The 24,674-nt window shown below is 42.1% G+C and overlaps 2 protein-coding genes and 1 pseudogene across 3 annotated transcripts in view; 2 read left to right on the forward strand and 1 right to left on the reverse strand.

The window, feature by feature from the left end:
• Positions 1-12,895, reverse strand: part of EEA1 (early endosome antigen 1) — a 116,097-nt gene extending 103,202 nt beyond the window's left edge. Inside the window, exon 1 of the mRNA XM_080935041.1 lies at positions 12,737-12,895. Coding sequence (XP_080791167.1) covers positions 12,737-12,760 — 24 coding nt within the window. The 5' untranslated portion in view covers positions 12,761-12,895. The remainder of the gene's footprint in view (positions 1-12,736) is intronic.
• LOC308435315 (large ribosomal subunit protein uL6-like) lies at positions 2,197-2,775 on the forward strand (the record flags this gene model as incomplete). Its single annotated transcript, XM_080935985.1, has 1 exon — positions 2,197-2,775. The coding sequence occupies one exon, from the start codon at positions 2,197-2,199 to the stop codon at positions 2,773-2,775; it is 579 nt and encodes a 192-aa protein (XP_080792111.1).
• Positions 3,843-4,051, forward strand: LOC308434837 (protein transport protein Sec61 subunit gamma-like; annotated as a pseudogene). The gene has a single exon. The product of its transcript is annotated as a protein transport protein Sec61 subunit gamma-like (transcript).
• Positions 12,896-24,674: the final 11,779 nt, after the last annotated feature.

Consider the following 24,674-nt stretch of genomic DNA (forward strand, 5'->3'; position numbering starts at 1 on the left):
CATGTACAATCCCTTCTCCCCTCCCCTTCCCTCTCTCCCTCCCTCCTCTCTCTCTCTCCCCTCTCCTTCTCTCTTCTACCTCTCCCTCTTCCCCTCTTTCTCCCTCCTCAAGGAAACAACAGACAGCCTGCAAAAGTCATTGTAGCAACCAAGAACAGTCCAGAACTTTCTAACAAGTCTCTCTACCTCTGCAGAGACAAAAATCACAGCACCTGCTTGTGAATTTTTAGCAACTCTGGGACAACTCAGAGTTCTTTCCCTCCCCCATCATGTTTGACTATTCTTTCCTGTTTGATCCTACTTTTTCACATTTGCATTCCCACATTCAACCAAACAAGGCCTGGCAGGCACCCTGATACTACCATAAATTTGGACCTTCTAGAGCTACAGAGCCACAACTGCTACAGGGGCCAGTACAGGAAAAAAATGGAAGGAAAGCCAAAAGTCATTTTGTAGCTCTCTGCTACAGCCAGGAGCCCAACCCTGGACACTCCTCTATTCCTCAGGAGAAGCAGAGTTCAGTTTCCACCACTCCTGCCTATCAGAGGGAAAAATATTCTCTTAAAGCCTGGCTGGGCAGTTGTTGGAGGAGCCAAGCCTAAAGCTTCTGACATATTTTGGGAGCTTCCTCCAGTGGCTAGGGGCAGAGGGTCCCATTACTGCTTCAGCCGCCAAGTCTCTGCACTCGCTGAGCTGAAGAAGGAAATTCATACTTTCAATTGTTTCCAGACTCTAACACCTGCTTACATACACTGATAAAAGATTAAAGAAGCCAGCAAGATGACTCAAGAGAGTAAATGTACTTAACACCAAACCTAACTACCTAAGTTCAATACTTAAGATCTACATAATGTTATGGAAGATGAGAACCAACAACTACAAGTTGTTCTCTGACCTATACATGCATACCACGGCACCCATGCATATGCACATGTGTACACACAAAAAAAAAATTTTTTTAGAATATGGCATGCATGCATCTACTCAAAGCTTAGCTTGTGGAACTGAAAACTATTATGCAATACTTTATAACCTAACATATTCTAATCTACTGGCTATAGACACCTGTATGAAAGATACATAGACTGTCAGTTTCAACATAAGAGTGGGATGCTCAGTGGACACCTTTTTCAATTACATGATGCCCTGGGTTTAATCCTTAGTATCTCCAATTCAAAAAAAGAGAAGATGAAATGCAAAAAATAGAACACAAACTCATAAAATCAATATCTACTAAAATTGTAGGTGGCTGTCATAATTCCCGTTCCCAAGGAGATGCACTTGGAGTGAACTCTACATGCAAGAACTTTATCAGGACATGATCTCAAGGGCAACACCTGTGTACACCAGGGAAGAAGTATGACTGGGTAAAGGGAGAGGCTGAACAGTACTGAACAGTGACAGATCTGCAGTGGCAGCTGGAGCATAGTCCTAAGTTCTGAAGCTGGGACAGTCCTTCACATCAGTCCCTCACACTGAAGCAAAAGGATACTTCTCTGTATCCTCCCATCAGCCAGTAACAAAATGTATGCTGCTTTGGTTTGCTATGACAGACCCAAAAAATAAGGGGAGGAGAGGGGAGAGGAGGCGAGGAGAAGGAAGAGGAGAGAAGTTAGGAGTCATTCACAGCCTTAATTCTGGGGAACTGGAAGTGTGTCTCTACCCTAAATGGAGAGGTAGTGTCACACCCCTGTTGGACACCATAGAAAGCTGTACTGGGGCCCATATCTTCTGAAACTTACTATGTGGCAGGTGCTATGACAATAATCTTCTATGAGTTATCACATTTTCTCACTGAATCCTTGCTTTTCTGAAGACAGCTGCCTTTTCTTAACAAAGGTGAAAACAAAGAGCAAAACATCTCAAAATTTTTATACATAACAAACCAAAAATTCTATGTTGTGGATTTGAAAATGGTCAGCAAAAATCATGGTTCTTCCTTATTTTGGAGAAGCTAGCTTAGTTGTTAGGATCCCAGATACAGGGCTAGAGAGATAATCCAGTTGTTAAAGATGCTTGCTGCCAGCTTGCTGACCTGAGTACAATCCCTGAAACAAAGTAGAAGCAAAGTTGTGACTCCCCAAAGAAAATGAAAATTGCAAACATTATAATAAGTAGGGCTGAGATTCCACTTGGCTTCAATGTTTGTGTTTTAAATATTAAATATGCTCTGTATCGGCCCCATCTACTGCGAGAATGAAGACCATTCTTAGCAATCAGATGGTCGACATTCTAGAAAATGTTGACATCACTCTGAAGGGGTGCACAGTCATTGTGAAGGGCCCCAGGGGAACTCTGCAGAGGGACTTCAATCTCATCAATGTAGAGCTGAGTCTTCTTGGGAAGAAAAAGAAGAGGCTCCCTGTTGACAAATGGTGGGGTAACAGAAAGGAGCTGGCCACTGTCAGAACCATGTGCAGTCATGTTCAGAACATGATCAAGGATGTTACACTGAGCTTCTGTTACAAGATGAGGTCTGTGGATGCTCACTGCCCCATCAACGTCATTATTCAGGAGAATGGGTCTTTGCTTGAAATCCGGAATTTCTTGGGTGAAAAATACATCTGCAGGGTTCGGATGAGGACAGGTGTTGCTTGTTCAGTCTCTCAAGTCCAGAAGGTTGAATTAATCCTTGAAGGAAATGATATTGAACTTGTTTCAAATTCAGCGGCTCTGATTCAGCAAGCCACAACAGTTAAAAACAAGGATATCAGAAAGTGTTTGGATGGCATCTATGTGTCTGAGAAGGGAACCGTGCAGCAGGCTGATGAATGAGATCTCAATTTCCTAGCTCCAGAAACAAGACCCTGATCACAAGAACAATTTGGGGACAATAAAAAATTTAGATATTAAAAAAAATGCTGTGTATCACATCCCTATACTAAGTCTAATTTTTTTTGAACTTTTCAAATTTTCTTGATTCCTATCATTCTCAAAATGAAAAGTATAAATTTATTGTTTAAAATAAATTTAGCACCCAGTGTGAGGTCTCACAACTATAATCCCAGGACTCAAAAGTTGCTGGGAATCCCAGCCAGGAGTTGCTGGGAATTTGAAGCTACTTTGCACATCATGGTGAGTTCCAAATAACCCTAGGCTATAAAGTGGGTATTGTGATTTGTATATGCTCAGCCCAAGGAGTGGCAGGATTAGAATGTGTGGCCCTGTTGGAGTAGGTGTGCCACTGTGGGTGTGGGCTTAAGACTCTCACCCTAGCTGCCTGGAAGTAAGTCTTCCACTAGCAGCTTTCAGAAGATGTAGAACTCTCAGCTCCTCCTACACAATACCTGCCTGGATGCTACCATGCTCCTTGATGATGTTGGACTGAACCTCTGCATCTGTAAGCCAGCCCAATTAAAATGTTGTCCTTTATAAGACTTGCCTTGGTCATGGTATCTGTTCACAGCAATAAAACCATAACTAAGACAGAAATTGGTACCAGGAGTGGGGTATTCATGGGACAACCTGACCATGTTTTGGGGAGGGCTGTGTAAGAACTTTGGAACTTTAGGCTAGAAAGTCATTAGGTGTTAAGAGCTCTGTGGGATGTTCTGTAGGAGCTTGGAAAATAATGTTGAGAACAGTGCAAATGATGGAGGCCTGGCTTGTGAAATTTCAAAAGAAAGATTAAAGACTCTTATCAGGACCATGTTGTTTCAATTGTGAAGATTCTGTGGTTTTGGTTAACTGGAGCTGAAAAATCAGTTGTGATTAACATGAACAGAACTACTAAAGGGAGCCTTTGCATTACTGGAACAACTGATACTGGTTAGCTAGAGCTAAGAAATTAGCAGTGATAAAGAAGAAACTAGCAGACCCTCTCAAACCGCCATCCCACAAACATGGATCAGAAAATGCAGTTTGTTGAGCAAAGTCGGCAGTTTATAAAAGACTCAATTTGGCTGGTTAAAAGATGTACCAAACCTGATAGAAAAGAATTCCAGAAGATCGCCATGGCCACAGCTTATCATGATTTGCTACCATGGGATTCATTGGCTTCTTTGTGAAACTGATCCACATTCCTATTAATAACATTATTGTGGGTGGCTGAGTCCTTTCTCATATTGGGACTAGTGAACCAATGAGGGGGTGAGTGACAAACTCATGAAGTAAAACATTGCCTGAGGGAAAAAAAAAAGGAGAGACCAGCATCATTGAGGTGAAATCCTCTGGGAAGTGTTTCTTTGAGAGTTGTGTTCCAGAGATAGCTAAGGTATCTCATACCTCATGGTATGGCTGGATTTGGTAATGGGTAAGAGTGGTACTGGTTTTGAAAGCATGAAGGGGTCCTGAAGAGCTGCTGAGGCTCTGCACCGTGAGAGGCCATGGAAGGCCATTGGTGAAGGTGCAACCTCAGTTCAAATTGATGGTCCAGGACTGAAGGGGTCATTCAAAGAAGTTGAGGCTTGGCATCATGAAGAGAGCCTATGAGAGGCTATTGGTGAAGCCTAGTTGCAGCTGAAGACTGCAGTGTTTTGGAGATGCCAGTGCCATGGGATGACCACTAAGAACAGCAGCAGCAGTGGAGAACAGGCAGCTGGATCCTAGAAGACAAGGTGTGTGCTACAAAGGGCTGAGCTGGAGAAGTGACCCAAGCACTTGGAGGATGCCAGAAGATCATGGGTGGATCCCAGACATTAGGAGTTAAGAGTCTGATTTTGCTTTTGATTATGACAGTACCCTGATATTTTTCCCTGTTGAAGGAAGAAAGTATTTTAGTGGAGCCCACAGTTAAGAGACTTTAAATTAAAAAAGACTTTGAATTTTAAAAAAGATTGAATATTTAAAAAGAATTGAAATTTTATAATGTAAGAATTTGTAAAGACTGTGACTTTTCAAGTTATTTAGATCTTGAGGATGAGTAAGAAAGTAAGGGTTAAGGCTTAATAGTGATGTGTTTGTGTGTCAAGTTGACAAGGGGTCAATTGTACTGGCTGGTTTTGTGTGTCAACTTGACACAAGCTGGAGTTATCAGAGAAAAGAGCGTCCGTTGAGGAAATGCCTCCAGCTGCAAGGCATTTTTTCAACTAATGATCAATAAGGAAGGGCCCTGCTCATGGTGGGTGGTGCCATCTCTGGTCCTGGGTTCTATAAGAAAGCAGGCTGAGCAAACTAAGATGAACTAGTCAATAAGCAGCATCATTCCATGGCTTCTGCAATGCTCCTGCCTTCCAGGATCCTGCCCTGTTTGAGCTCTTGTCCTGACTTCCTTCAATAGAAGTATAAGTCAGATAAATCCCTTTTCACCAATTTATGTTTTGGTCATGGTGTTTTTGATGAAACAATAGAAACTCTAATTTAAAAAAAAAAAAAAAACATTCTGTGCCAAAATACATTTAAGTGGTAGGTCTTATTATTAATTAATTTTTTAAAAACCCCAGAATCTCACTGTCTTACTCAGGGTTTCTATTTCTGCATAAAACACCATGACCAAGAAACAAGATTGGGGGAAGAGGTATTCAGCTTGCATTTCCACATTGCTGTTTATCACCAAAGGAAGTCAGGACTGGAATCCAAGCAGGTCAGGAAGCAGGAGCTGATGCAGAGGATGGAAGTATGTTAATTACTGGCAAAGAGTGAATGTGTAACAGAATGTTACACAAATGCCAATGGACTGGCTGCTCATCTAAAAATTTTTTTTAAAAGATACTATCTTAGTCTATGTTCTGTTAATGTACTTGAGTATGGGTAATTTGGGGTTTTTTTGATTGTTTGGGGGCTTTTGGTTTTTTTTTTTTTTTTTTTTTTTTTTTTTTTTTTTTTTGGTTGTTGGGGGGGTAATTTGTTTTTAAAGGAGGTTTGGGGTTGCAAAGAGATGTCTCAAAGGCTAGAGTAAGTGTGCCTGCAACCAAGCCAATAACCTGAGTTCAATCCTGAAAACTACATGGTAGAAAGAGAATTTAGTCCCAAAAGTTACCTCCACAGGTGTGATGCTTCATAACACACACACTAAATACTTTAATTAAAAACAGTGAGGTTGGGATCTGTCTTGAGATTCTGTAAGTACAAGAACAAAATGTCAGTGCCCCTGCTATTCCATCATGTGACAGAACAAGAGAAGGGCCCACCTGTCTGCAGAAAGACCACATGAGAACACTACAGCCATGGAACGCAAAACCAATTCCATGTTCCTGTTTTTTATTTCTGTTTCTGCTATAAACTACACAACACAGGGCTATCCTCTAACTCACTTGGTAGCAAGGCTGAGCTTAAACTCAGTCCTCCTGCCTGGGCCTGCAAGCTTTGCCCAACCTAACCTCTTAAGAAAGTCATTAACCAATTTATGACTTTCTCCTGTTACCTCATCACCTCTCCAAAGCCAGGCCTCCCAATGCCAACACAAAAAAAAAAAAAAAAAAATTGGTAGGGGCAAAGCATATCCATGCCACAAGACAAAACAATTGTTTAATGTTCGTTAAAAAATTAAAATTTATAATTATAACAACAAAACAATATTTTAGCAACAGCTAATATGTACAGAGAGTTTCAGAAAGTCCAGTTAATCTTCCCTAAACCATGCACTTAAGGTGTAGGGTGGATATCAACACAGGCAGGCTGACATCAGGGTTTGTATTATCCCCCCTCACAATACCAAACACACATCTTTTTATTTTACTTGAGATGCTGTCTAAGTTGTCAAGACTGTACCCAAAGTCCTGGTTCAGAGTTCACATTCTCTGTTTTATTATTAGATCAATTTATTTATTCACTTGACATCCCCGCCACCCCCAGTGTCCCTTCATGCAGATTCTTCCCCCCATTCTTTTCTCCCCTTCTCCTTTAAAGGGGAGCCCCCATCGAGGTATTACCACACACACACACACACACACACACACACAAAGAGAGAGAGAGAGAGAGAGAGAGAGAGAGAGAGAGAGAGAGCGGTACATCAAGTCTCTGCAAGACTAGGTACATCCTCTCCCACTGAGGCCTGACAAGGTAGCCAAGTTAGGGAAACAGGATCTACAGGAAGGTAACAGCCATGGGACAGCACAAAGCTAAAGCCTCACCAGATGTCCCTCCACTCTGGATTCTTTCACTAAATTTCTCTTTATAAATTATTTTGCTACAGTAACACAACTAATATGTGGGGGTGATAGCCCAGATTAAAATAAATCATAGTAGCACCAGCAAAGATGGCTCAGTAGTTAAAGCCACTGTCACCAACCCTGACGACCTGAGTCCAATCCCTGTAACACATGGGTGGAAGGGGAAAGCCAATTCCCACAAGTTGTCCTCCAGCCTACACATAATACTACCACACTAAATGAGTAAGTGTAAAACTTAAATAGAAGAGGTCAGAGTAATGTGGCAACTAAATTTTTTAACCCATTAAAACAAAATCTAACTCCAGTTCTATAACAAGAGTAGATTTCTTTTCTTCACTGATAAACCATGCCTCTACAGACTTGAGGGAAAAATAGAGGAGGAGAAAACTAAAGGAGAAAGAAGTAAGAGAAGTAACAAACTGCAAAAGCAAGTCAAGTTAAACATTAGCAAAAGTCAGATACAGGTTGTCTTAGTTACTATTCTATTGCTGTGAAGAGACACCACAATCAAGACAAACTTTTTTTAAAAAAGCATTTAATACAGGACTTGCTTACAGTTTTAGAGGGTGCATTCATGGCCATCAAGGTAAGGGCACGGGGCAGGCATGTAGGCATGTCACTGGAATAGCTGATAGCACAGCTAGCAGCAAGGTGGAGGCAAAGAAACTGGGACAGGTTTCGACTTTTGACACCTCAAATTCCAGCCCCCGTGTCACACCCCCACGGCTACACCTTCCAGTACTTTCTAAACAGTCCACCATCTAGTTACCAAACATTCCAAAGGATTGGCGTATGGAAGCCATTCTCAAACCACTACAAGTAAAGAAGATAAAGGTGCTCTTCATATTTCTTTATTCTCACAACGTTTTCAAAGTTCAAAATTTGTTCCAAACAAAAAGTTAAAAATGAAGTATACTGATATTCAACTACCTGTTCTTTTCAAAACAGTACCCTAACTATATGAGACCCCTGAATGGCTGAAATGCAGTTAGCTCAGTTAAGGTATATCATTAGAGTTCAGCATATTCCAAAGCCTTGAGAACAAAAAATGCAAAGTCTTAATAATTTTAGGTGGCTCACATAATAGAAATATTTAAGTATACTAGCTTAAAAGAATATTTTCAACTCCTGTTTTGCTTTTTTAAAAAATATGACTACTTCCACTCTCCGCTTAAAAATGACTCATGTTTGCACTGGACAGAGCTGACCCAGACAATCAACCCTCAAGGTTGGGTTTCTTTCATATTACTTTACAAGCTTCTCTCTTAGTACCTTTCTGCTTTAAATACACCTCTATCCCTAAGACACTTGGTTTTAAGCAACTTATGTCCCTATTCACTGCTATCTTGGGTGTCTAGCACATAGTAAGTACTGCTACTTACTGTTTTAGTGTTAAAAGGTATTATTCTAAAGAAGAATAAAAGCAGGAAAGAGAAATACTATCCTGTCTAAATCATTGCTTACATCATAATGCCTCCCCTGCCATGAAACTTTCTCTCCTTGATCATGAGCATTCTTCATAACCCCCTCTAATGACAGTATTTTCAAGGTGACCTTTCCTCTGTACTACATTAGAGTCTTTAATGACTCTATAATTTACTTTAACATTTCACAAAGACAGTCCCTGAAAGAGAAATTGGGTCTCACATTTCTCCTGACTCTTTCACAGTGTTAACCACACAAAATGATCAGTAAGGAGAATGAAGTAAAGTTCTTGGAAAAGGGACCAGACTGGGAATTTGTAAAATTTGGTCATAGGAACTAGAGAGATTGCTCAATAACTAAGATCACTTGCTGATCTTGAGAGGACCAGGGCTCAGTTGCTATACCTACATGGCAGTTTACAACTGTCAGTAACTCTAACTCTAGGAGAGCCACTCACTACTTCATTTGGCCTTCACTGGCACTGGGTATGAACACGGTACACATACATACATGCAAATTGATAAATAAATAAGTATTTTTGATATGACTCTAGTCTTTGGAATCTACTAACTTCATTGATAAATCATGGCATCCCATTCACTTTCTACTTTCTGATCTGTAAAACCAGAGATAAACAAAATGACCAGTAAAGCAGCCCTTCCATTTCTACATTCCGAATTAAATACATTCTTTCTCAGAAATATTTTATATTTATCAGCCAAAGAAAACCCAATACTCTCTTACTAAATCATACCATGTTCTTTAAGAAAGAAATCACATAATGTTTGCAAACTGCCTAATGTATTAAATGCTGATCATCTTTCTGGCCACTGAGAACCTTAAGTTCAAGTATTTTTCAAAGAATCTATGAGGATTTGAATAAGAATGTGCCCCACAGTTATAGGTTTGAATACTCAGCTCCTGATTGATAGAACTTTTTGGGAAGGACTAGGCAGTATGGCCTTTTGGGGGAAGGTATAGGGCATGGAGGGCAGGTTTTGAGGTTTCAGAAGACTCAAGCCATTTTCAGTGTCTCCTTCTATGCCTCCAAATTGTACATTAAGATGTGAGCTCTCAGCTGTTCCTGCTGTCATGCCTTTGTTCCACCATCATGGACTCTAACTTCTACAGCCATAAGATACAAAGTAAACACCTTCTTTTATAAGTTACCTTGTTCATGGTGATTACCACAGCAATAGAAATGTAATGAGGCTAGTACCTGAATCAAAATATTCCTTATATAGATATCAGAGTATCTTAGTCACCATTACTGTTTTCCAGACCTTTCTAAACCTCACTAACACCTTTGTTTTAGTAAGCTAATGCAAGAAGAGGAAGAATAAAATTTCTGTGAAATATCCTAAGGACTTATTAATAATGTTCAAAGACTAAATTATAATGTATTATATGTGCAATGTCCTTTTCCTCTTTTCAAATGTTATCTACAGTAGACTAATCAGAAGAAAATTATAATAGTCAAAATAAAAGATCACCTAAAACAGGATATTAGGAGAAGTGAAATATAGTTAGAAGCATGCAGATGGCTCAAGCAAAGCTCTAAATCAGTGTATTTAGTCTCAGTTTTGTATCTTAATACCACTGTTGAGAAGGGTAAGGGAAGTAAAAGGACTGCGATTTATAAAATTTAAAGATTCATGTTATACCTGTTAGCAAAAACCACCTGTAGAGTTAATAAAAACACACTTTATAGGTTCTAAATCAGTAACATAAATCACAAGCCTTATCATCATGAAAACACCCATATTAAATAATAAGCATTCAAAATAGACACACAGACAAGTCAAACTTGAACACCTTCAGAGAGATACAGGGTCCTCTCATAGTTTGGTCACTCCCCACTAGAGTAGCCTCATCTCCCACCCCTGAATACCAACCGTCTCACTGCTCAAACTTAACCATTCACCTCCCCCAAGGATCTCTTGCTCCTTTAATGATGCCATGCTTTTATAAAGGCTATTCCCTCAGCCTCACATGTCCTTCCCTCTCAAGCTATAAATATGTCCTCCTTCCTGAAGCTTATCGTAACTGCCTAACACCCTCCTCCAAAGTAGCTCCCAGGGCACCCCTCGTTCTTCCAGTTCACAGCACTGTAATTACCCCATGTTCCCCTCCCCAACCAGGTTCTGAGTTCTAAAAGGAGGACTACATCTTATTAAAAACCACTTCATAGCTCCTAACATTACGTCTGAATCCTACGGGAGCTCAACATATATACTGTAGAAGAAAACATTAGCTATAGGAAACATTTCAAACTTTTCTATTAAAGATATATCCATATATACATATATATCATTTAGATATACACTGTAGAAGATAACATTAACTATAAAAGACATTTCAAACTTTTCTATTGATGGATATATCCATACATAGATCATGTACATATATACATACATACATATATCATAGACACATATATAATGGTGGATCTCAACCAGAGGCAATTTAGCCCCTAGAGAACACTTGGTAAAGTCTGGAGACAGTTTTGGTTGCCTCAAAGCAGGTACAATATAAAAAGTCATGCTTCTATCACTTACTCGATAGAAGCCATGGATGACTTTAACTATTGACAAATGCACAAGGCCACCCTTAGGATAGAATGACTTGCTCACAAGTATCTCTAGTTCCAAGGCTGGGAAGCCCATTTGTCAATCTTGTTTATTTAAATATGAGGATTCAGTAATATATCTCATCAATAACCACAGTAAATACCATGTTTTAGTTTTGACAGAAACTTCTAGAACAGATAAACAATACTAAGAATGACCTTCACATAATCCCAGGTCTTCAAAACTGGAAAGCAACCCATGTTTTTTGAAAGTCAAACTGTAGCCACCAGAAGCAACTTCCAAATCAGAAAACACTGGTTTTTAAAGCAAACCACAAACTCCTTTTCTTTTGTGTAACTATGACAAATAAATATATATTTATTCATTTATATATATATATATATATGTGTATATATATATATATATATATAATACACACACACAAACACACACACACACATATATATATATACTCAGTCTGAGGCATGAGGTAATCAGTTCCCTCCAGGACTGATAAAAATCTCTTAAGCAAATCAAGTAATCAATCACACACAGAAGCCTTTGCTGTTGAACAAATCAAGCAATGGGGAGAGTAAAGGGTATATATATATATAGATGCCCTTGCTTGCTACCAAACTACTGCTTTATCAAAATTTCAAAACACTACCAAAACCATTGCAAAAAGAAAACTAGAAGAAAAACTCAAATGTCACTACAGAGGGTGAGAGGCAGAAGTTAACTCTGATGTATGACCAGATGACATCAACGTTTCACAGAAGACGTCTAAAACAGAATCTTCCCTTCCTGTGTACAGGCTGACTCAACCCTCCTTGGCACATTCTTTAACTAAATACTACACATTCATTAAGTTCTCATCCTTTGAACTAATTCTCCTACTCTCTAGGTAACATCGCTTTACAGTAACCAGTCTCAGAAGGGAGCGAATGGAAGCTATCCAAAACAAAAACTTGAGTAGGCAACTCTTATTAGAAGAGATTTTAGTTATGTTATTCTAGGAACTGGTACCTAAACAAAACACCTACGGCTTTTCCAACGCTCTTACCTTTTTACCCTCAAGATTTTTCCAGATTTTACATTGAGCTAGCCCTGGTAAAAACGAAACTGGAGTGCATTTATTCCTGAATAAGTAAAATGAGGTTCTGAGTCTTGGAGAGGGAAATGCACTTGTAATTCTTAAAAGAAAGTTTCCAACAGTGAGTAATATCTTCCTTCTCCGCTGACTTTGGCAGTTAAGCGTCCCCAAGTCCCAGGACTAGGCCGGGTCTCCCATTACCGTCTTGTACCAGGCAGATGAGTCCAGGAAGCAGAGCGGCGAGAGGCAGGTGCTTGTCGTGGGGAAGTGGAGGCACGCTGGGGCAGGGAAGGGCCCCGCAGCCGCCCGCAGCCGAGCACCCACGGACGGGCGGCGGGGAGGGACGCGCGGGCACCACACCCTCCAGCCCGTGGTGACAACCCCGCGCCGGAGCCGGCCTGGAGCCTCCGGGCTCCGGCCTGCGCCCCGCCCCACCCGCAGCCCGGCTCCCGCAGGGCCAGCAGGCCTCGGCGCACGCAGCCACCGGGCCTAGTGGAGCTCCGAGACCCCCCCGTCGCCTGCCCGCCTGCCCAGGCTGCCCGCGGCGGGGCTCGGACGCTCGCGCTCACGTGCTGCCGGAAGGACGGTTTCACTCTTACCCTCTGCAAGATCCTCCGAAACATGGTTTGGCCGGTCGCCGCCGCCGCCGCGGGGGCTCTCCGCACCCTATGCGGGTTACTCACGACCGGAGGGCGCGAGGGCCGGCAGCCGAGCCGGGAGGAGGGCGGGGAAGAGGCAGCGGTGGACGCGGCTTTGGCGGCCCGGACTTCCCTACAGGCGGCGAGAGGCAGCGAGCACGAGCCAGCGAGGAGGTAGCCAGCGAGCGCCCGCCTGCCGGGCCGCCCCCGTAACTGACAGCTGGGCGGGCCCGCCCGCCCGTGGCCGGGGGGCGGAGTCGCTGCAGCCCCGCCTCCTTGGCCTGTCCATCTGCAGGGAGGGCGGGGCCGGAGGAGAGCCGGCCCGAGGCTTCGACCAATCCGAAGCGGGGCTAGCGTGACAGACAAGCGGCAGGAAGCTGGTGCCTCAGCTTCTTCCGCTGAGCGCTTGGACCTCTGGGCGCCGGACCTTGCTTAGGAATTTGGAGGGCTGCGTCCTGATGGAGAAGCTGAGTGTGTCCCGCCTGGAAGTGTCCCCACCCCAGGCTGGAGGTACTGGCTTCAGAGTTACCTTCAGCCGAGCTCCAGCCTACGATGGAAGTTTGCTAGCGCTCTTAGTGTGTCGACCCTGAGCCTCTTGGCCTGAAAGGCTGATTCCACCACTAAGCTCCAAGCCAGTGTGAACCCAAGAAACCGAGGCCTTCTTAACTGTGTTGGACTTCTTTTCCATTCCCAAGTTATGCACCTCCTTTCTACTTCTAATTGAAGCCAGAGCCTCAGCGAAGCATGGGAGGATACTGGATTTTGGATTAACTAGAGACGTTTGGTGTTATTCTTTTGTGACAGGGCAAAGGTTCTTCGTCTTATTTCAGCTGGAGCCATTTTTGCTTTAAGCTGAAACACACACACACGCACACACACACACGCACACCTTTTCTAGCCCTTCCATGGGAAAATACCTAACCATGTTCGAAAAGCAAGGGGTAGAAATACCCCAGCAAACTTCATACCCTTGGCTTCTGTTTAACTACTTGCTTGCTTCCTCCTGCAACCACCAACAAGGATGTGAGCTTTTTGTGTTCTTTGTCTCTAAAATCTCTGTAAAGTACATTTGAGGTTGCTCTGTAATAAGTGTTTTCCCCCAGGCAGTTCCAGTGCTTGGGAGGCCTCTGGTAGGTTCTAGATGACTGATCTGCACAAGGTGAGGCTTGGGATGTGACTGTACCTGGTGACCCGAGAAAGCTGTCAGAAAGGCCTAGAAATTGGGAATGCCTAGGTGGGTTCCCAATACCTAAGTCAGTGGGGCCTCCCGGACACTGCCCTCTCTGTTAGGTCAGGATTCTGGGACCAGACTGTAGAACTTTGTGGGGTTTTTTGTTTTTGTTTGTTTTTGTATTGTGTAGATTGCTTGTGCTGTTTATTGTCTTTGAGGAAATTAAAACCATGACTCAAAAATTCTACCCAGAAACCCCCCCTGAACCTGATGAAAGCTAATTTTAAGGGTCTCCAGAAAAAAAAGCTCAGGAGTCCACAGAACAGATCTATACAGGAAATTTAACTACTTTTTCTACCCTTGATTGGTCTTCATTTCAGGTGGGCTGGCCAGCTGAGGGCCGCTTTCTCTTATGCACAAAGGGCAATGTGTGGTCTTTAATAAGCCAGGACACCTGGACCAGCATCCCACATTCTGGCCTGGAGGTTCCTGGTGGAGGAGTCCCAATCCCAGATTTAAAAAAAATAAAAATAAAAAAATACTGACCAGAGCTTTTCCCTAACACCATCATTTTTATTTCAGAGGAAGTAAGTAGAACCAAGGGGCAGGGCAAGTCTAGGCCTCTGGTCCTAAGCAACCCTGTCAAAGAAGTTGTGCCGCCATCCTATACACCTGTAACACCAGCCAGGCAAAGATACGTGTCGCCAGAGCTACTCCAGTGTCACTGGCTCACACCTGATGCAGATCAACCCCAACCATCTGTTCATTCTCCTGTTTCTGACTCTGACTCCCAGTCCCCTCCTGACTCCATTTTGGAGGCCTCCTCCCAACCTGCTCTTCTTTTAAAGGCACAGCAGGTCTCCCTTGGGCTGCCAGCTTCAAGACACCCTTACTTCCCTTTCATGATCCTCCCCTGAGGCCCTTCCAGGATAGGAAAGGCAGAACATGTCCTCAATCTGTGATAATTTATGTTCTGTTCTCCACTACTGATCTGTGTAACTGAAAACTGCAGGACCTCTCTCAAGCCCCAGAATTCAGTCCCTCTGATAGACATTTCAGCGTGTTTTATACATGCTGGCCAATTTAGGTGAACTGTCAGTGGCTACTTCAGACTCTCTCCCAAAGAGGGAGAGAATCCTACAAGAAGCCTAGAAACTTGTTTTGGGGGAATACATGAGACCAGTCAGTGGCCCTTCATTGGCTGAGAAGGATTTTCCTTTCAGGCAACCAGACTGGAACCCAGTACAAGGTAGAGATTCTCTTCACCTCTCTTGGCAGACTCTGTTGGGTGGTATCCAGGCTGCCAGTGAGTGTCCTACAAATTTGTTTAGGTAAGATAAGTCAGGAAATCCAGGGCCCAAATGAGTCAGCCTCATCTGCTATTCTGGACTACCATTGGGAAGCTTATCAGATTTATACTCCAATGAACCAGAGGATGCAGAAAATCAAAAGGCTCTTTTCAGTAGTCAGCATCAGACATTCAAAGACTCGGAGAATAGAAGGATTTGAAGTTAAAATTGCCTCCCAAGTGAACAACAAGAGGGATACCCCAGAGGATAGGCAGACCGGGAAATTAGCTAAGATTATGGTGGTAGCCTTCCAGGAAGAGAGACCTTCACATACAGGATTTATCAAAGAAGGAGAAACTGAGAAACACAGATGTCAAGTAAAGGACCCCTTAAGAAAAGTTTAATGTGTCTTCTATAATGAGTCATCATTGGAGAGATAAATGCCCAAGAAAAGATCAATGTGCCTACTCTAACTAACCATTGGAAAAGTGAATACCCAGACCAAAACACAAGAGACTGTCAGTGCTTCAAGTAGATACAGACTGATGGGGTCCAGCCACCACCCCAGCCCAGAATTACTCTACAGGTGGAGTGTTCATGTTATTTCCCTTGTAGGTATGGGATCACTTTCTTAGTTTTAAATCAGACAGACAGGCCACTGAGTAAGAAATAAATAGACTGTAATACAAAGACCTACTGAGTCACAGATCTGCTCTTGGACCACTAGAACTGTGTACTTGGGAAAGATGTCTGTGACCTATGTTTTCTTACTCATGCCTAAAATGCCCATACCATCTGCTAGGGAGTCACAAACCAAAGACAGAAATATGTTTGGCTTTAAAAGCCCTAAAATTATGGACAAAATATTATTAACTGTCTCACTAGGGGAATAATATACTCTATTAAACACCCCTCCTTTGGAGAAGAAATCAGGTCTTTTACAAGACCTACAACAAAAATGTCCTTCTGTTTGGGCAGAGACAAACCCACTGGAACTTGCAGCTCCCCAACCCCCAATCATAATGAAACTAAAAAGCAATGTTACCCCCAATAAGGTAACGGGATACCCTGTGATATTGGAGGGAAAACAGAATTAAAGTTTAAATTGATAAACTACTTGAAGCCAGCATATTAGTCTCTTGCCACTCACTTTGGAATATAACATTGTTGCCTGTTAAGAAACTGGGAACAGGCCATTAAAGGCCAGTACAGGATGTTTAGGAAGTGAAGAGAACTGTACAGGACATTCACCGAACCATTCCAAATCTATACACTCCTGAGTTTAGCCCCTCTGAAGAAGCAGGTTTATACTGTACTAGATCTAAAGTATGCTTTCTTCAGCATTCTTCTGGCCAGGTAAAGTTAGCTGATACTCAATTTTGAATGGGTACATATAGACAAAGGGACCAGTGCCCATTTAACCTCTGGGCTGCCTCAGGGTTTCAAAAGCTCCAACCGTATTTGATGAGGCACTCCATGGATATTTGTAAGCATTCACTACTGAGAATGTAACTCTCCTGTAATATGAAGATGTCCTTCCGATGGCCACTGAAGCAGAGGAAGACTATCTCCATGTCACAGACAAACAACTGGAGATCCTACAACATCAGGGATATTGAATCTCTGTAAAGAAGCACAATTCTGTGCCTGTAAGGCAACATTCCTGAGCTATGAACTGTGGGAAGGTAAGATACCCAAATTCCCAACCCTGAAGACAAAAGGAAGCTCCAGGAATTTCTTGGGGCTGCAGATATTGTAGACTCTGAATAACCAGATTTTCTAGGCTGGCCAAGATCCTATACCCAGCTACCCAGGGTACTGAGCAAGACTTTGGTCACCAGCAGAGGGACATACTTTGAATGAGTTGAAACAGACCCTGGTCTCAGCTCTGGCATTAGCTTTATCTGGCATTACCAAGCATTCCACTTGTTTATAGATGAGATGAAAGCCATTTCCCAGGGTGTCCTAACACAAAGACTTGGACCATGGCAACAACTTGTTGTCTACCTCACTTAAGAAATTGAATCCTATGGCAGCATGCTTAAGCACTATAGCACCCACAGCCCGCTTGACAGAAGAAGCAGATAAATTGATTCTGGGGCAAGATCTGTTGAGCATGACCCCATACTCGATTAAAGCCCTCTTGAGAACCACCCCAGATATATGGATGACTAACTCCAGTACAGCCGGTTATCAAGCCTTATCAAGCCTTGTTCTTAGACCAGCGGAGAGTGAAGATTCCTCAGACAGCTGCCATAAGTCCAGCCCCTTTGATGCTGGAGACTAGTGACACTACCATCCAACATGACTCCCTTGAGATTACCACCACATGGTAAGGATTGAAGCATTGGGACCTGACAGATACCCACATGGGTGCAGCCAGATTTGGTAATGTTCTCAGATGGCAGATGGTTTTTAGGATGAAACCAGGTATACTGAGACAACTATGGAACTGTGGAACATGGAACAGTAGAACATGTCCTCTGGGGAGAAGCCTTTCCCCTAGTGATCATGGTGCAAAGAGATGAGCTGGTATTCAGCAAGACTCTCATATTGAAGAAAGAAAATACCATAAATGTATTTACTGACAGTAGATATGCCTTAGCCATCACACATGTGCACAGAACCATCTACAAGGAGAGGGGCCCCCTGATGACAGAGGGAACAATACTAAAAACAAGACTGAAATCCTGTGGGAAGAACAACATCATCAAGGAACCAAACCCTCCAAAACACCCATGGACTAAAACACCAACCTTTGAGCACACATTGAGACCTATGGCTCCAGTTGCTTATGTAGCTGAAGATATCAGTGTCTGGCATCAATGTGAGAAGAGGCCTTTGGTCTAGTGAGGGCACATTTTTCCAATGTAGAGGAATGCAAAGGCAATGTGGTGGAGAGGGTTATTAGGAGGGTGTGCACCTTTGTGAAGGCAAATGGAGGGGGAAGGGAGATAGGATTGTGGTGGGGGAAAGGGATAACATCTAAAATGTAAATACAGAGTATCTAATAAAAAAAGAAAAGAAAAAAAAATTGAAATCCTGAACTTAATAGCTGCAATCTGGTACTAAAATGAGAGGCTATCATCCACTGTCTCAGACATCAAAAAGTAGATGCGCTAAAGGTTATTGAAAACAGGATGGCTGACAATGCAGCCAAGGAAGCTGCCCTACAAGCAGCAAAATGTCTGCCTTCCATTCCAGAACCCATCTTACCTGACAAATTCCAATATTCAGTAAATGACTTAAAGGCAGCTGAAAAACTGGGCATCAGAGCATAGCTCAAACTAATGATAGAAAGCGCTCTCTCAATGAGCACTAAGAAGATTATTTGTCACATCACCTCCATGAAAGGATTCACCTAGGAAAACACAGGTTAACTGAACATACAAGGAAAGGATTGCTTCTCATGGGAATATACCAGATAACACAGGAAATTGCTTCTAGATATCAAGCCTATCAACATACCAATAACTTCCTCCAATAAGGTGCCAACCCAGGCATCAAGAAAGGAGGCTCAGGACCAGGGAGATATTGGGAAGTAGATTTTAAAGAGATCAACACCAGGACAGTATGGATAAAGGTATTTACCCATCTTTGTGAATATATTTTCTGGATGGGTGGCAGCTTTTCCCACCAAGACAGGGACTGCTCAGATCACAGCCAAGAAACTGGAAGAGATAACACCTAGGTTTGGAATTTTACTACCCATGGAATCAGAAATGGACAACCTTTTATGTGTAGAATTACTGAGAACCTTTCTGCCATTCTGGGGATCAACTAACAGCTGAATTGTGTCATTCCTTCCAAAGTTCAGGGCAGGTAGAGAGGATAAAAGACCCTGAAAGAGACATTGACTAAATTAACCTTGAACTGTGGAAAAGGATGGGTAGAACTCCTTCCCTCACCCTTTCTAGGGCTCATCTTACTCCTTGTGTGAAAGCTTTAACTGTTTTCTTTGTGGGGAGACTTCTACCCATCTTCCTCTAATAGGGTTGGGCCTCGCTGAAGTTAGTAAACTATCAAGTACTTCAGTCCATACAGGATCTACATGTGACTCAGATGTGACCTACTTTAGGACTGCTTTCCAGACTCCACTGCCTCATTTATGTCCCTTTCAACCAAGAGATAATGTGTGAATCAAAAGCTGAGAAATACTGGGATCCAGCCAGAAGGGAACACATCTGGTCATCATGACCACCAGTTGCTGTCAAACCACTTCCTACCACCACAACTCCTCTCTTTTCCCTGGCACTGCTCCTTCAACACCCCTGCCCAATCCTTAATGACCATACGAATAGTGTACCCACTTATAAGTACTATAAGTTCTTTGACCCAGATTAGATCTACAGTGAAGAGATCTACTTTTATTCAAAGAATATGTCTATATCTCCCTTTAGGAGTAAATGCACATCCACCATCAAGGTTTTAAACCTCCCAGGAACCACTCCATCAGGTAACAGTTCCTTTATTGATCAGCTAAAACTGTTTGGCTTGCATGCGCTAACTGGTTGATTCCTTACTTATCTATATGGCCTATGCATAAAACCATGAATCTTTGCCTCGTAGTATTCTTGTTTTCTCAGATGTGCATTTATGATGGCTCAGGAGGAAGACAGCACTTACATCCACAAACCCTTTCAGCCTTCCTACTTGTACTGGTTGGTTTTGTGTCAACTTGACACAAGCTGGAGTTATCACAGAGAAATGAGCCTCAGTTGAGAAAATGACTCCATGAGATCCAGCTGTAAGGCATTTTCTCAACTAGTAATCAAGTGGGGAGGGTACATCCCATTGTGGGTGGCGCCATCCCTGGGCTGGTAGACCTGGGTTCTATAATAAAGCAAGGTGAGCAAGCCAAGGGAAGCAAACCAGTAAGTAACATCCCTCCATGACCTCTGCATCAGCTCCTGCTTCCTGACCTGCTTGGGTTCTAGTCCTGACTTCCTTTAGTGATGAACAGCTAGCTATATGGAAGTGTAAGCTGAATAAACCCTTTCCTCCCCAACTTGATTCTTGGTTATGATGTATATGCAGAAATAGAAACCCTGACTAAGACAATACTCAAAAAGAAATATGCAGCACCTCTCCTCACACCTCTCCTAATATGCTTAGGATTGCATGGGCCAGACATAAACTCAAAAAAAAAAAAAAAAAAAAAAAAAAAAAAAAAAAAAAAAAAAAACTAGGACAGCAAATAGACCATAGTCTATCCATATTAGAAGAATTTATTAACATAGTGGAAGAACAGGAGGAATTATTAGCTGAAGTGATTTTACAGTATGGAAGGGGGGCTCAACCAGCTGCAGAACAAGGAAGTTATTGTGTGGCTTTAGGAGAAAATTGTCATTTCTATGCAAACCACTCAGGAATCATTAGAGATAATTTGGCTACACTCCAGAAAAAAAATTGCAGAAAGAGAAAGAACCCAAAACAGGGAGGGAAAAAATGATTCTGCTTTTCATTTTCAGGACTGATATGTATACTGCCAGTTATAACAGTGCCTATAGCCCTTCTGCTTCTGCTAATAATGGCTTTAATCAGGTATATTGGATCCCAATATGAACAAGTACCCACTACAGAGTCAAGAGTTTGACTCAGGATACAACTTAAGGAGGAACGTAATGTCTTACATTATATTTAATATTTAATTGCTGTGCATAAGGGATTTAAAAATAAAAATACCTCTAGTCTGTAAACGCTCTGTCATCCAGCTTGCTCAAAAACAAATAACTTCCTGGAACATTAACTATTCCTGTAATTGCTTGGTCTTGTACAGTTTAACAAAAACTATTGTTCTTGTAACAGGCCACAATGCTAACCATGTTTTTCAATTCTGTAAACTAGCTTTGCTTGCTCAAGATAACCAAAGTTGCAGGACATCTCTTTAATAAATTGATCTCCTGCTTATACACACAGGATTCTAGCACATAGGCAAGCTATGTGCTAACAGGTAACCAGAATGTAACCATATGGTTTTTACATCTATAAACTCCTGACTAGCATGGCTCAGGGCTATCTACATCTTGAGAAGCCCAAACACGAGTGTAGTGATGGTGCCATTATCTAAATAAAGTCTCTTCTTTGTAACCTATTGTGGGTTGTTTACTGTATGCTGTGCCTTGTTCCCAGAAATAATGGCTCAGTGCTTTATTATATTTAACAAACACCTTGGCCATAAGTTTTGGGTAGTTCTCTGACTAGCTCATAACTTATATCCCATTTATTCTCATCTAGCTTCTGCCATGTGGCTCATTACTGCTCAGCAGCTTTCACATGTCTATCCTCCTTCATGTCCCAGGACAAATACTGCCCCCTCCATGGTTCCTCTCTTCCAGAAATCAATCTCTCTAGTGGATGTTGCATTTTCTAGTCCCTGCCTAAGCTTACAGGCCAATCAGCTTTTTATTAGCAGGTGCTGCATCTATACAGTACACAAGTACAATAATCCATTCATTCTTGGGCTTGCCTGATTTCCCCAATCTCTCTTAAGATAAGACATCTTATGTAAACAGAAAATCACCATCACCTCTGATAAGACCCAGACTTATAAATACCCAGCAAAACATTGGTGTCTTGCACTTTGTGGGAAAAAAAATTATATATATATATATATAATCTAGCCAAAAGACCTACACACAATTAGTTGGACTAGCTCTCAGATTTACAGCAGACTCCTGGAAGTATGGGCAAAAAACAACCCTGGGATTGCCTCAAGCACCAAATTCCCACAGTTGTATACTAGTTCAGCTACCCCAATCCATATTAAATCATGCCCAGTGACTCTAGAAACAAAAGGAATAATTACAGTCTATATTGCCCAACTTTAGAGACAGACATTTTAACCTGAGACCGGTCACCCTGGAATGCCTGAGATTTAACCTGTAACCTCTGATTATAGACCAGTTTAAGATCTGAGGGAAGTGAGTAAGAGGGTCAAGAGCATCTACTCTAGGATCCCAAACCTATACATTCACAAACCTGATTCCTCCAAAGTAACAGATATATACTGTCTTGGACCTGAGAAATGAGATGCTAGTCAACCCAACCTCACTTTTTGAAAGACCAGACACATTGAGTTGTTATAGTAGGCAACTTTCTTGGACCAAGTTGCTCCAAGGATTTAAAAACTCTCCAACTCTGTTTAAGAAGGCACTAAGTATTGAGCTTTTGCCTTCCATCAGAAGTTTCCTGGGACCATACTCTTACAGTATGTAGATGATGTCCTCTTAGCCTCTGAAAATTAAATAGCTCATAAAGCTGTCACTGAGGGACTGTTGCAAAAATTAGAAACCTTGGGTTATAGTGTGTAGGCTGAGAAAACCCAACTGTGTAGCTCAGTGGCTACCTACTTTGGCTACCAAGTAAAAGGAGGCAAAAAAAGCTTGTCTCAGAGTAATATTGCTGCTATCCTTCAGATCCCAACCCCAAAAATCTAAAAGACAAGTTTGAGAGTTCTTAGCCATGGTTGAGCATTGCTGCCTCCAAATACCAGAATTTGCAGAAATAGCAAAGCCTCTGCACATGAGCTAGACTGAGTCTGAACATAAAGCATTTGATGCTTTAAAAACAGCCCTGACTTTGCCTCCAGCCCTAGCATTTCCAATATCTCAAAACCTTTTTACCTGTTTACAAAACAAAATGCATTGCAAAACTTGGAGCCATTGGAAATACCCTGTGGCATACCTGCCCAAATGATTGGACACTGTGGCCTTAGGATGGCCCACTTGTCTAAGAGCTGTGGTACCTACTAATATTCTAGTGAAAGAAGCAAACAAGTTAACTCTGGGTCAGAATCTTATACTCACACTAACAGCACCTCACACAGTTGAGACCCACCTCCAAGGAACACCAAACCCTTGTGACCCATAACAGGCCCTACTCCTGGGCCACATCCAAGTCTAGTTTGAGAAACCCATTACTATCAATTCTGCTACCCTCTTACTTGATGACAACCTGCATTTGCTCATACATGACCATCTTAAAATAACCATAGTGGTTTAAGGGATCCACTCAGGTGTGGGACACCCTCCTGAAAGATCCCAATAGAGTACTTTGCACAGATGGGAGCAGCTTCATTAAAGATGGAACCAGGTACTCAGATGCTATAGTAGTTACTTCAACTGAAGTGGTTTGGATCCAAGTCTTAGGAGCAGGTACCTCAACCAACCCAGAAAGAAGAACTGATCAATCTAACCCAAGATGGGGGAAAGGAAAGTCCATCATTATGTACATAGTCACTGTGCTTTTGCTACTGTGCATATCTGTTGTATGATCTATAGAGAAAGAAGGTTCTTCACTGCTAGGGGAGGAAATCTTGGCCTTTCTAGATACTACGTGGCTACATCTACAAGTTGCTATTCTTCACTACTGAAGACATCAAAAAGATGACTCCTCTAAGGCAAGAGAAAACTGAACCCCTGACCTGGCTCCCCAACAAGTGTTCCTAAAAACCAATGGCTTCTATTAATATTCCAGTGACACACCCTGACCTGGTGCTGCCTAAGACTTGTTGGTACAACAAAGAGAAAAGAGAAGATACAAAAGGGATATACAACTCAAACCCAGGGCCAGAGTCCTGTGTCCTGCTGTCCCAGAAGCTGAGGGAGTCCCATTTCTATTTTCAACTTTTAACATGGTTCACCACTTAGTTAATCATTTCCAGCCAGAAACTTGCCAGGATTACTGGTAATACTTTGAGCAGAGCCCTGGCCCCCATACTTCATAGAGATAGGAACTAATCATACTGTCAGTTCATTGACTTACAAAACCCATTGTGCTGGGGACAGTCCAGACTAACATTAGAGGACTTATGAGGAAATGAAACTTATCTAATATCCAAAACCTTTAACGTAGATACTTCCCCTTATTCTGATGCCTGCTATTCTGTCATTAAGGCTAATATACCTGGACAACAGCACTATTACCAAGCTTCTGAGACTACTTGGTGATAATGTACTAATAGTTTGACTAGATGTGCCTGGTCTGATGCTTTTCAAACTAAGAAATCACTTTTATATGCCTGTACATATATTCTGTCCTATGTATATCTAATAATGTGGAAGAAGGGAGAATATATTTTAATACAGTCTGTGGACTACAGAGAATAATAAAGAGCTTCACCAATCCTCATTCCATTCTTGGTCTAAGTAAGCATAGCTGGTTCAAAAGTCATAAGCACATCAGCCTTTAGTGTGGAAAATTAAAACTTATGGAACTACATAGAAAGGTTGATCAGGACCTAAAGAGGTATTAAAATCAGGTATTAAAAGTTTGCATCACTGAATTAGAACAACAGATTCTTTTGCAGATATGGTCCTACAAAATCTGAGAAGCTTAGACTTCTCATGAGAAAAAAGGGACTGTGTTCTGGCTTTGGAAGAAACCTGTTGTTTCTGTGTTAATCAACCAATGTTAGGGATCGGTTCTAATGCTTTGA

The sequence above is a fragment of the Micromys minutus genome (assembly GCF_963924665.1).
Source record: "Micromys minutus genome assembly, chromosome: 22".
NCBI classification, from domain to species: Eukaryota; Metazoa; Chordata; class Mammalia; order Rodentia; family Muridae; genus Micromys; species Micromys minutus.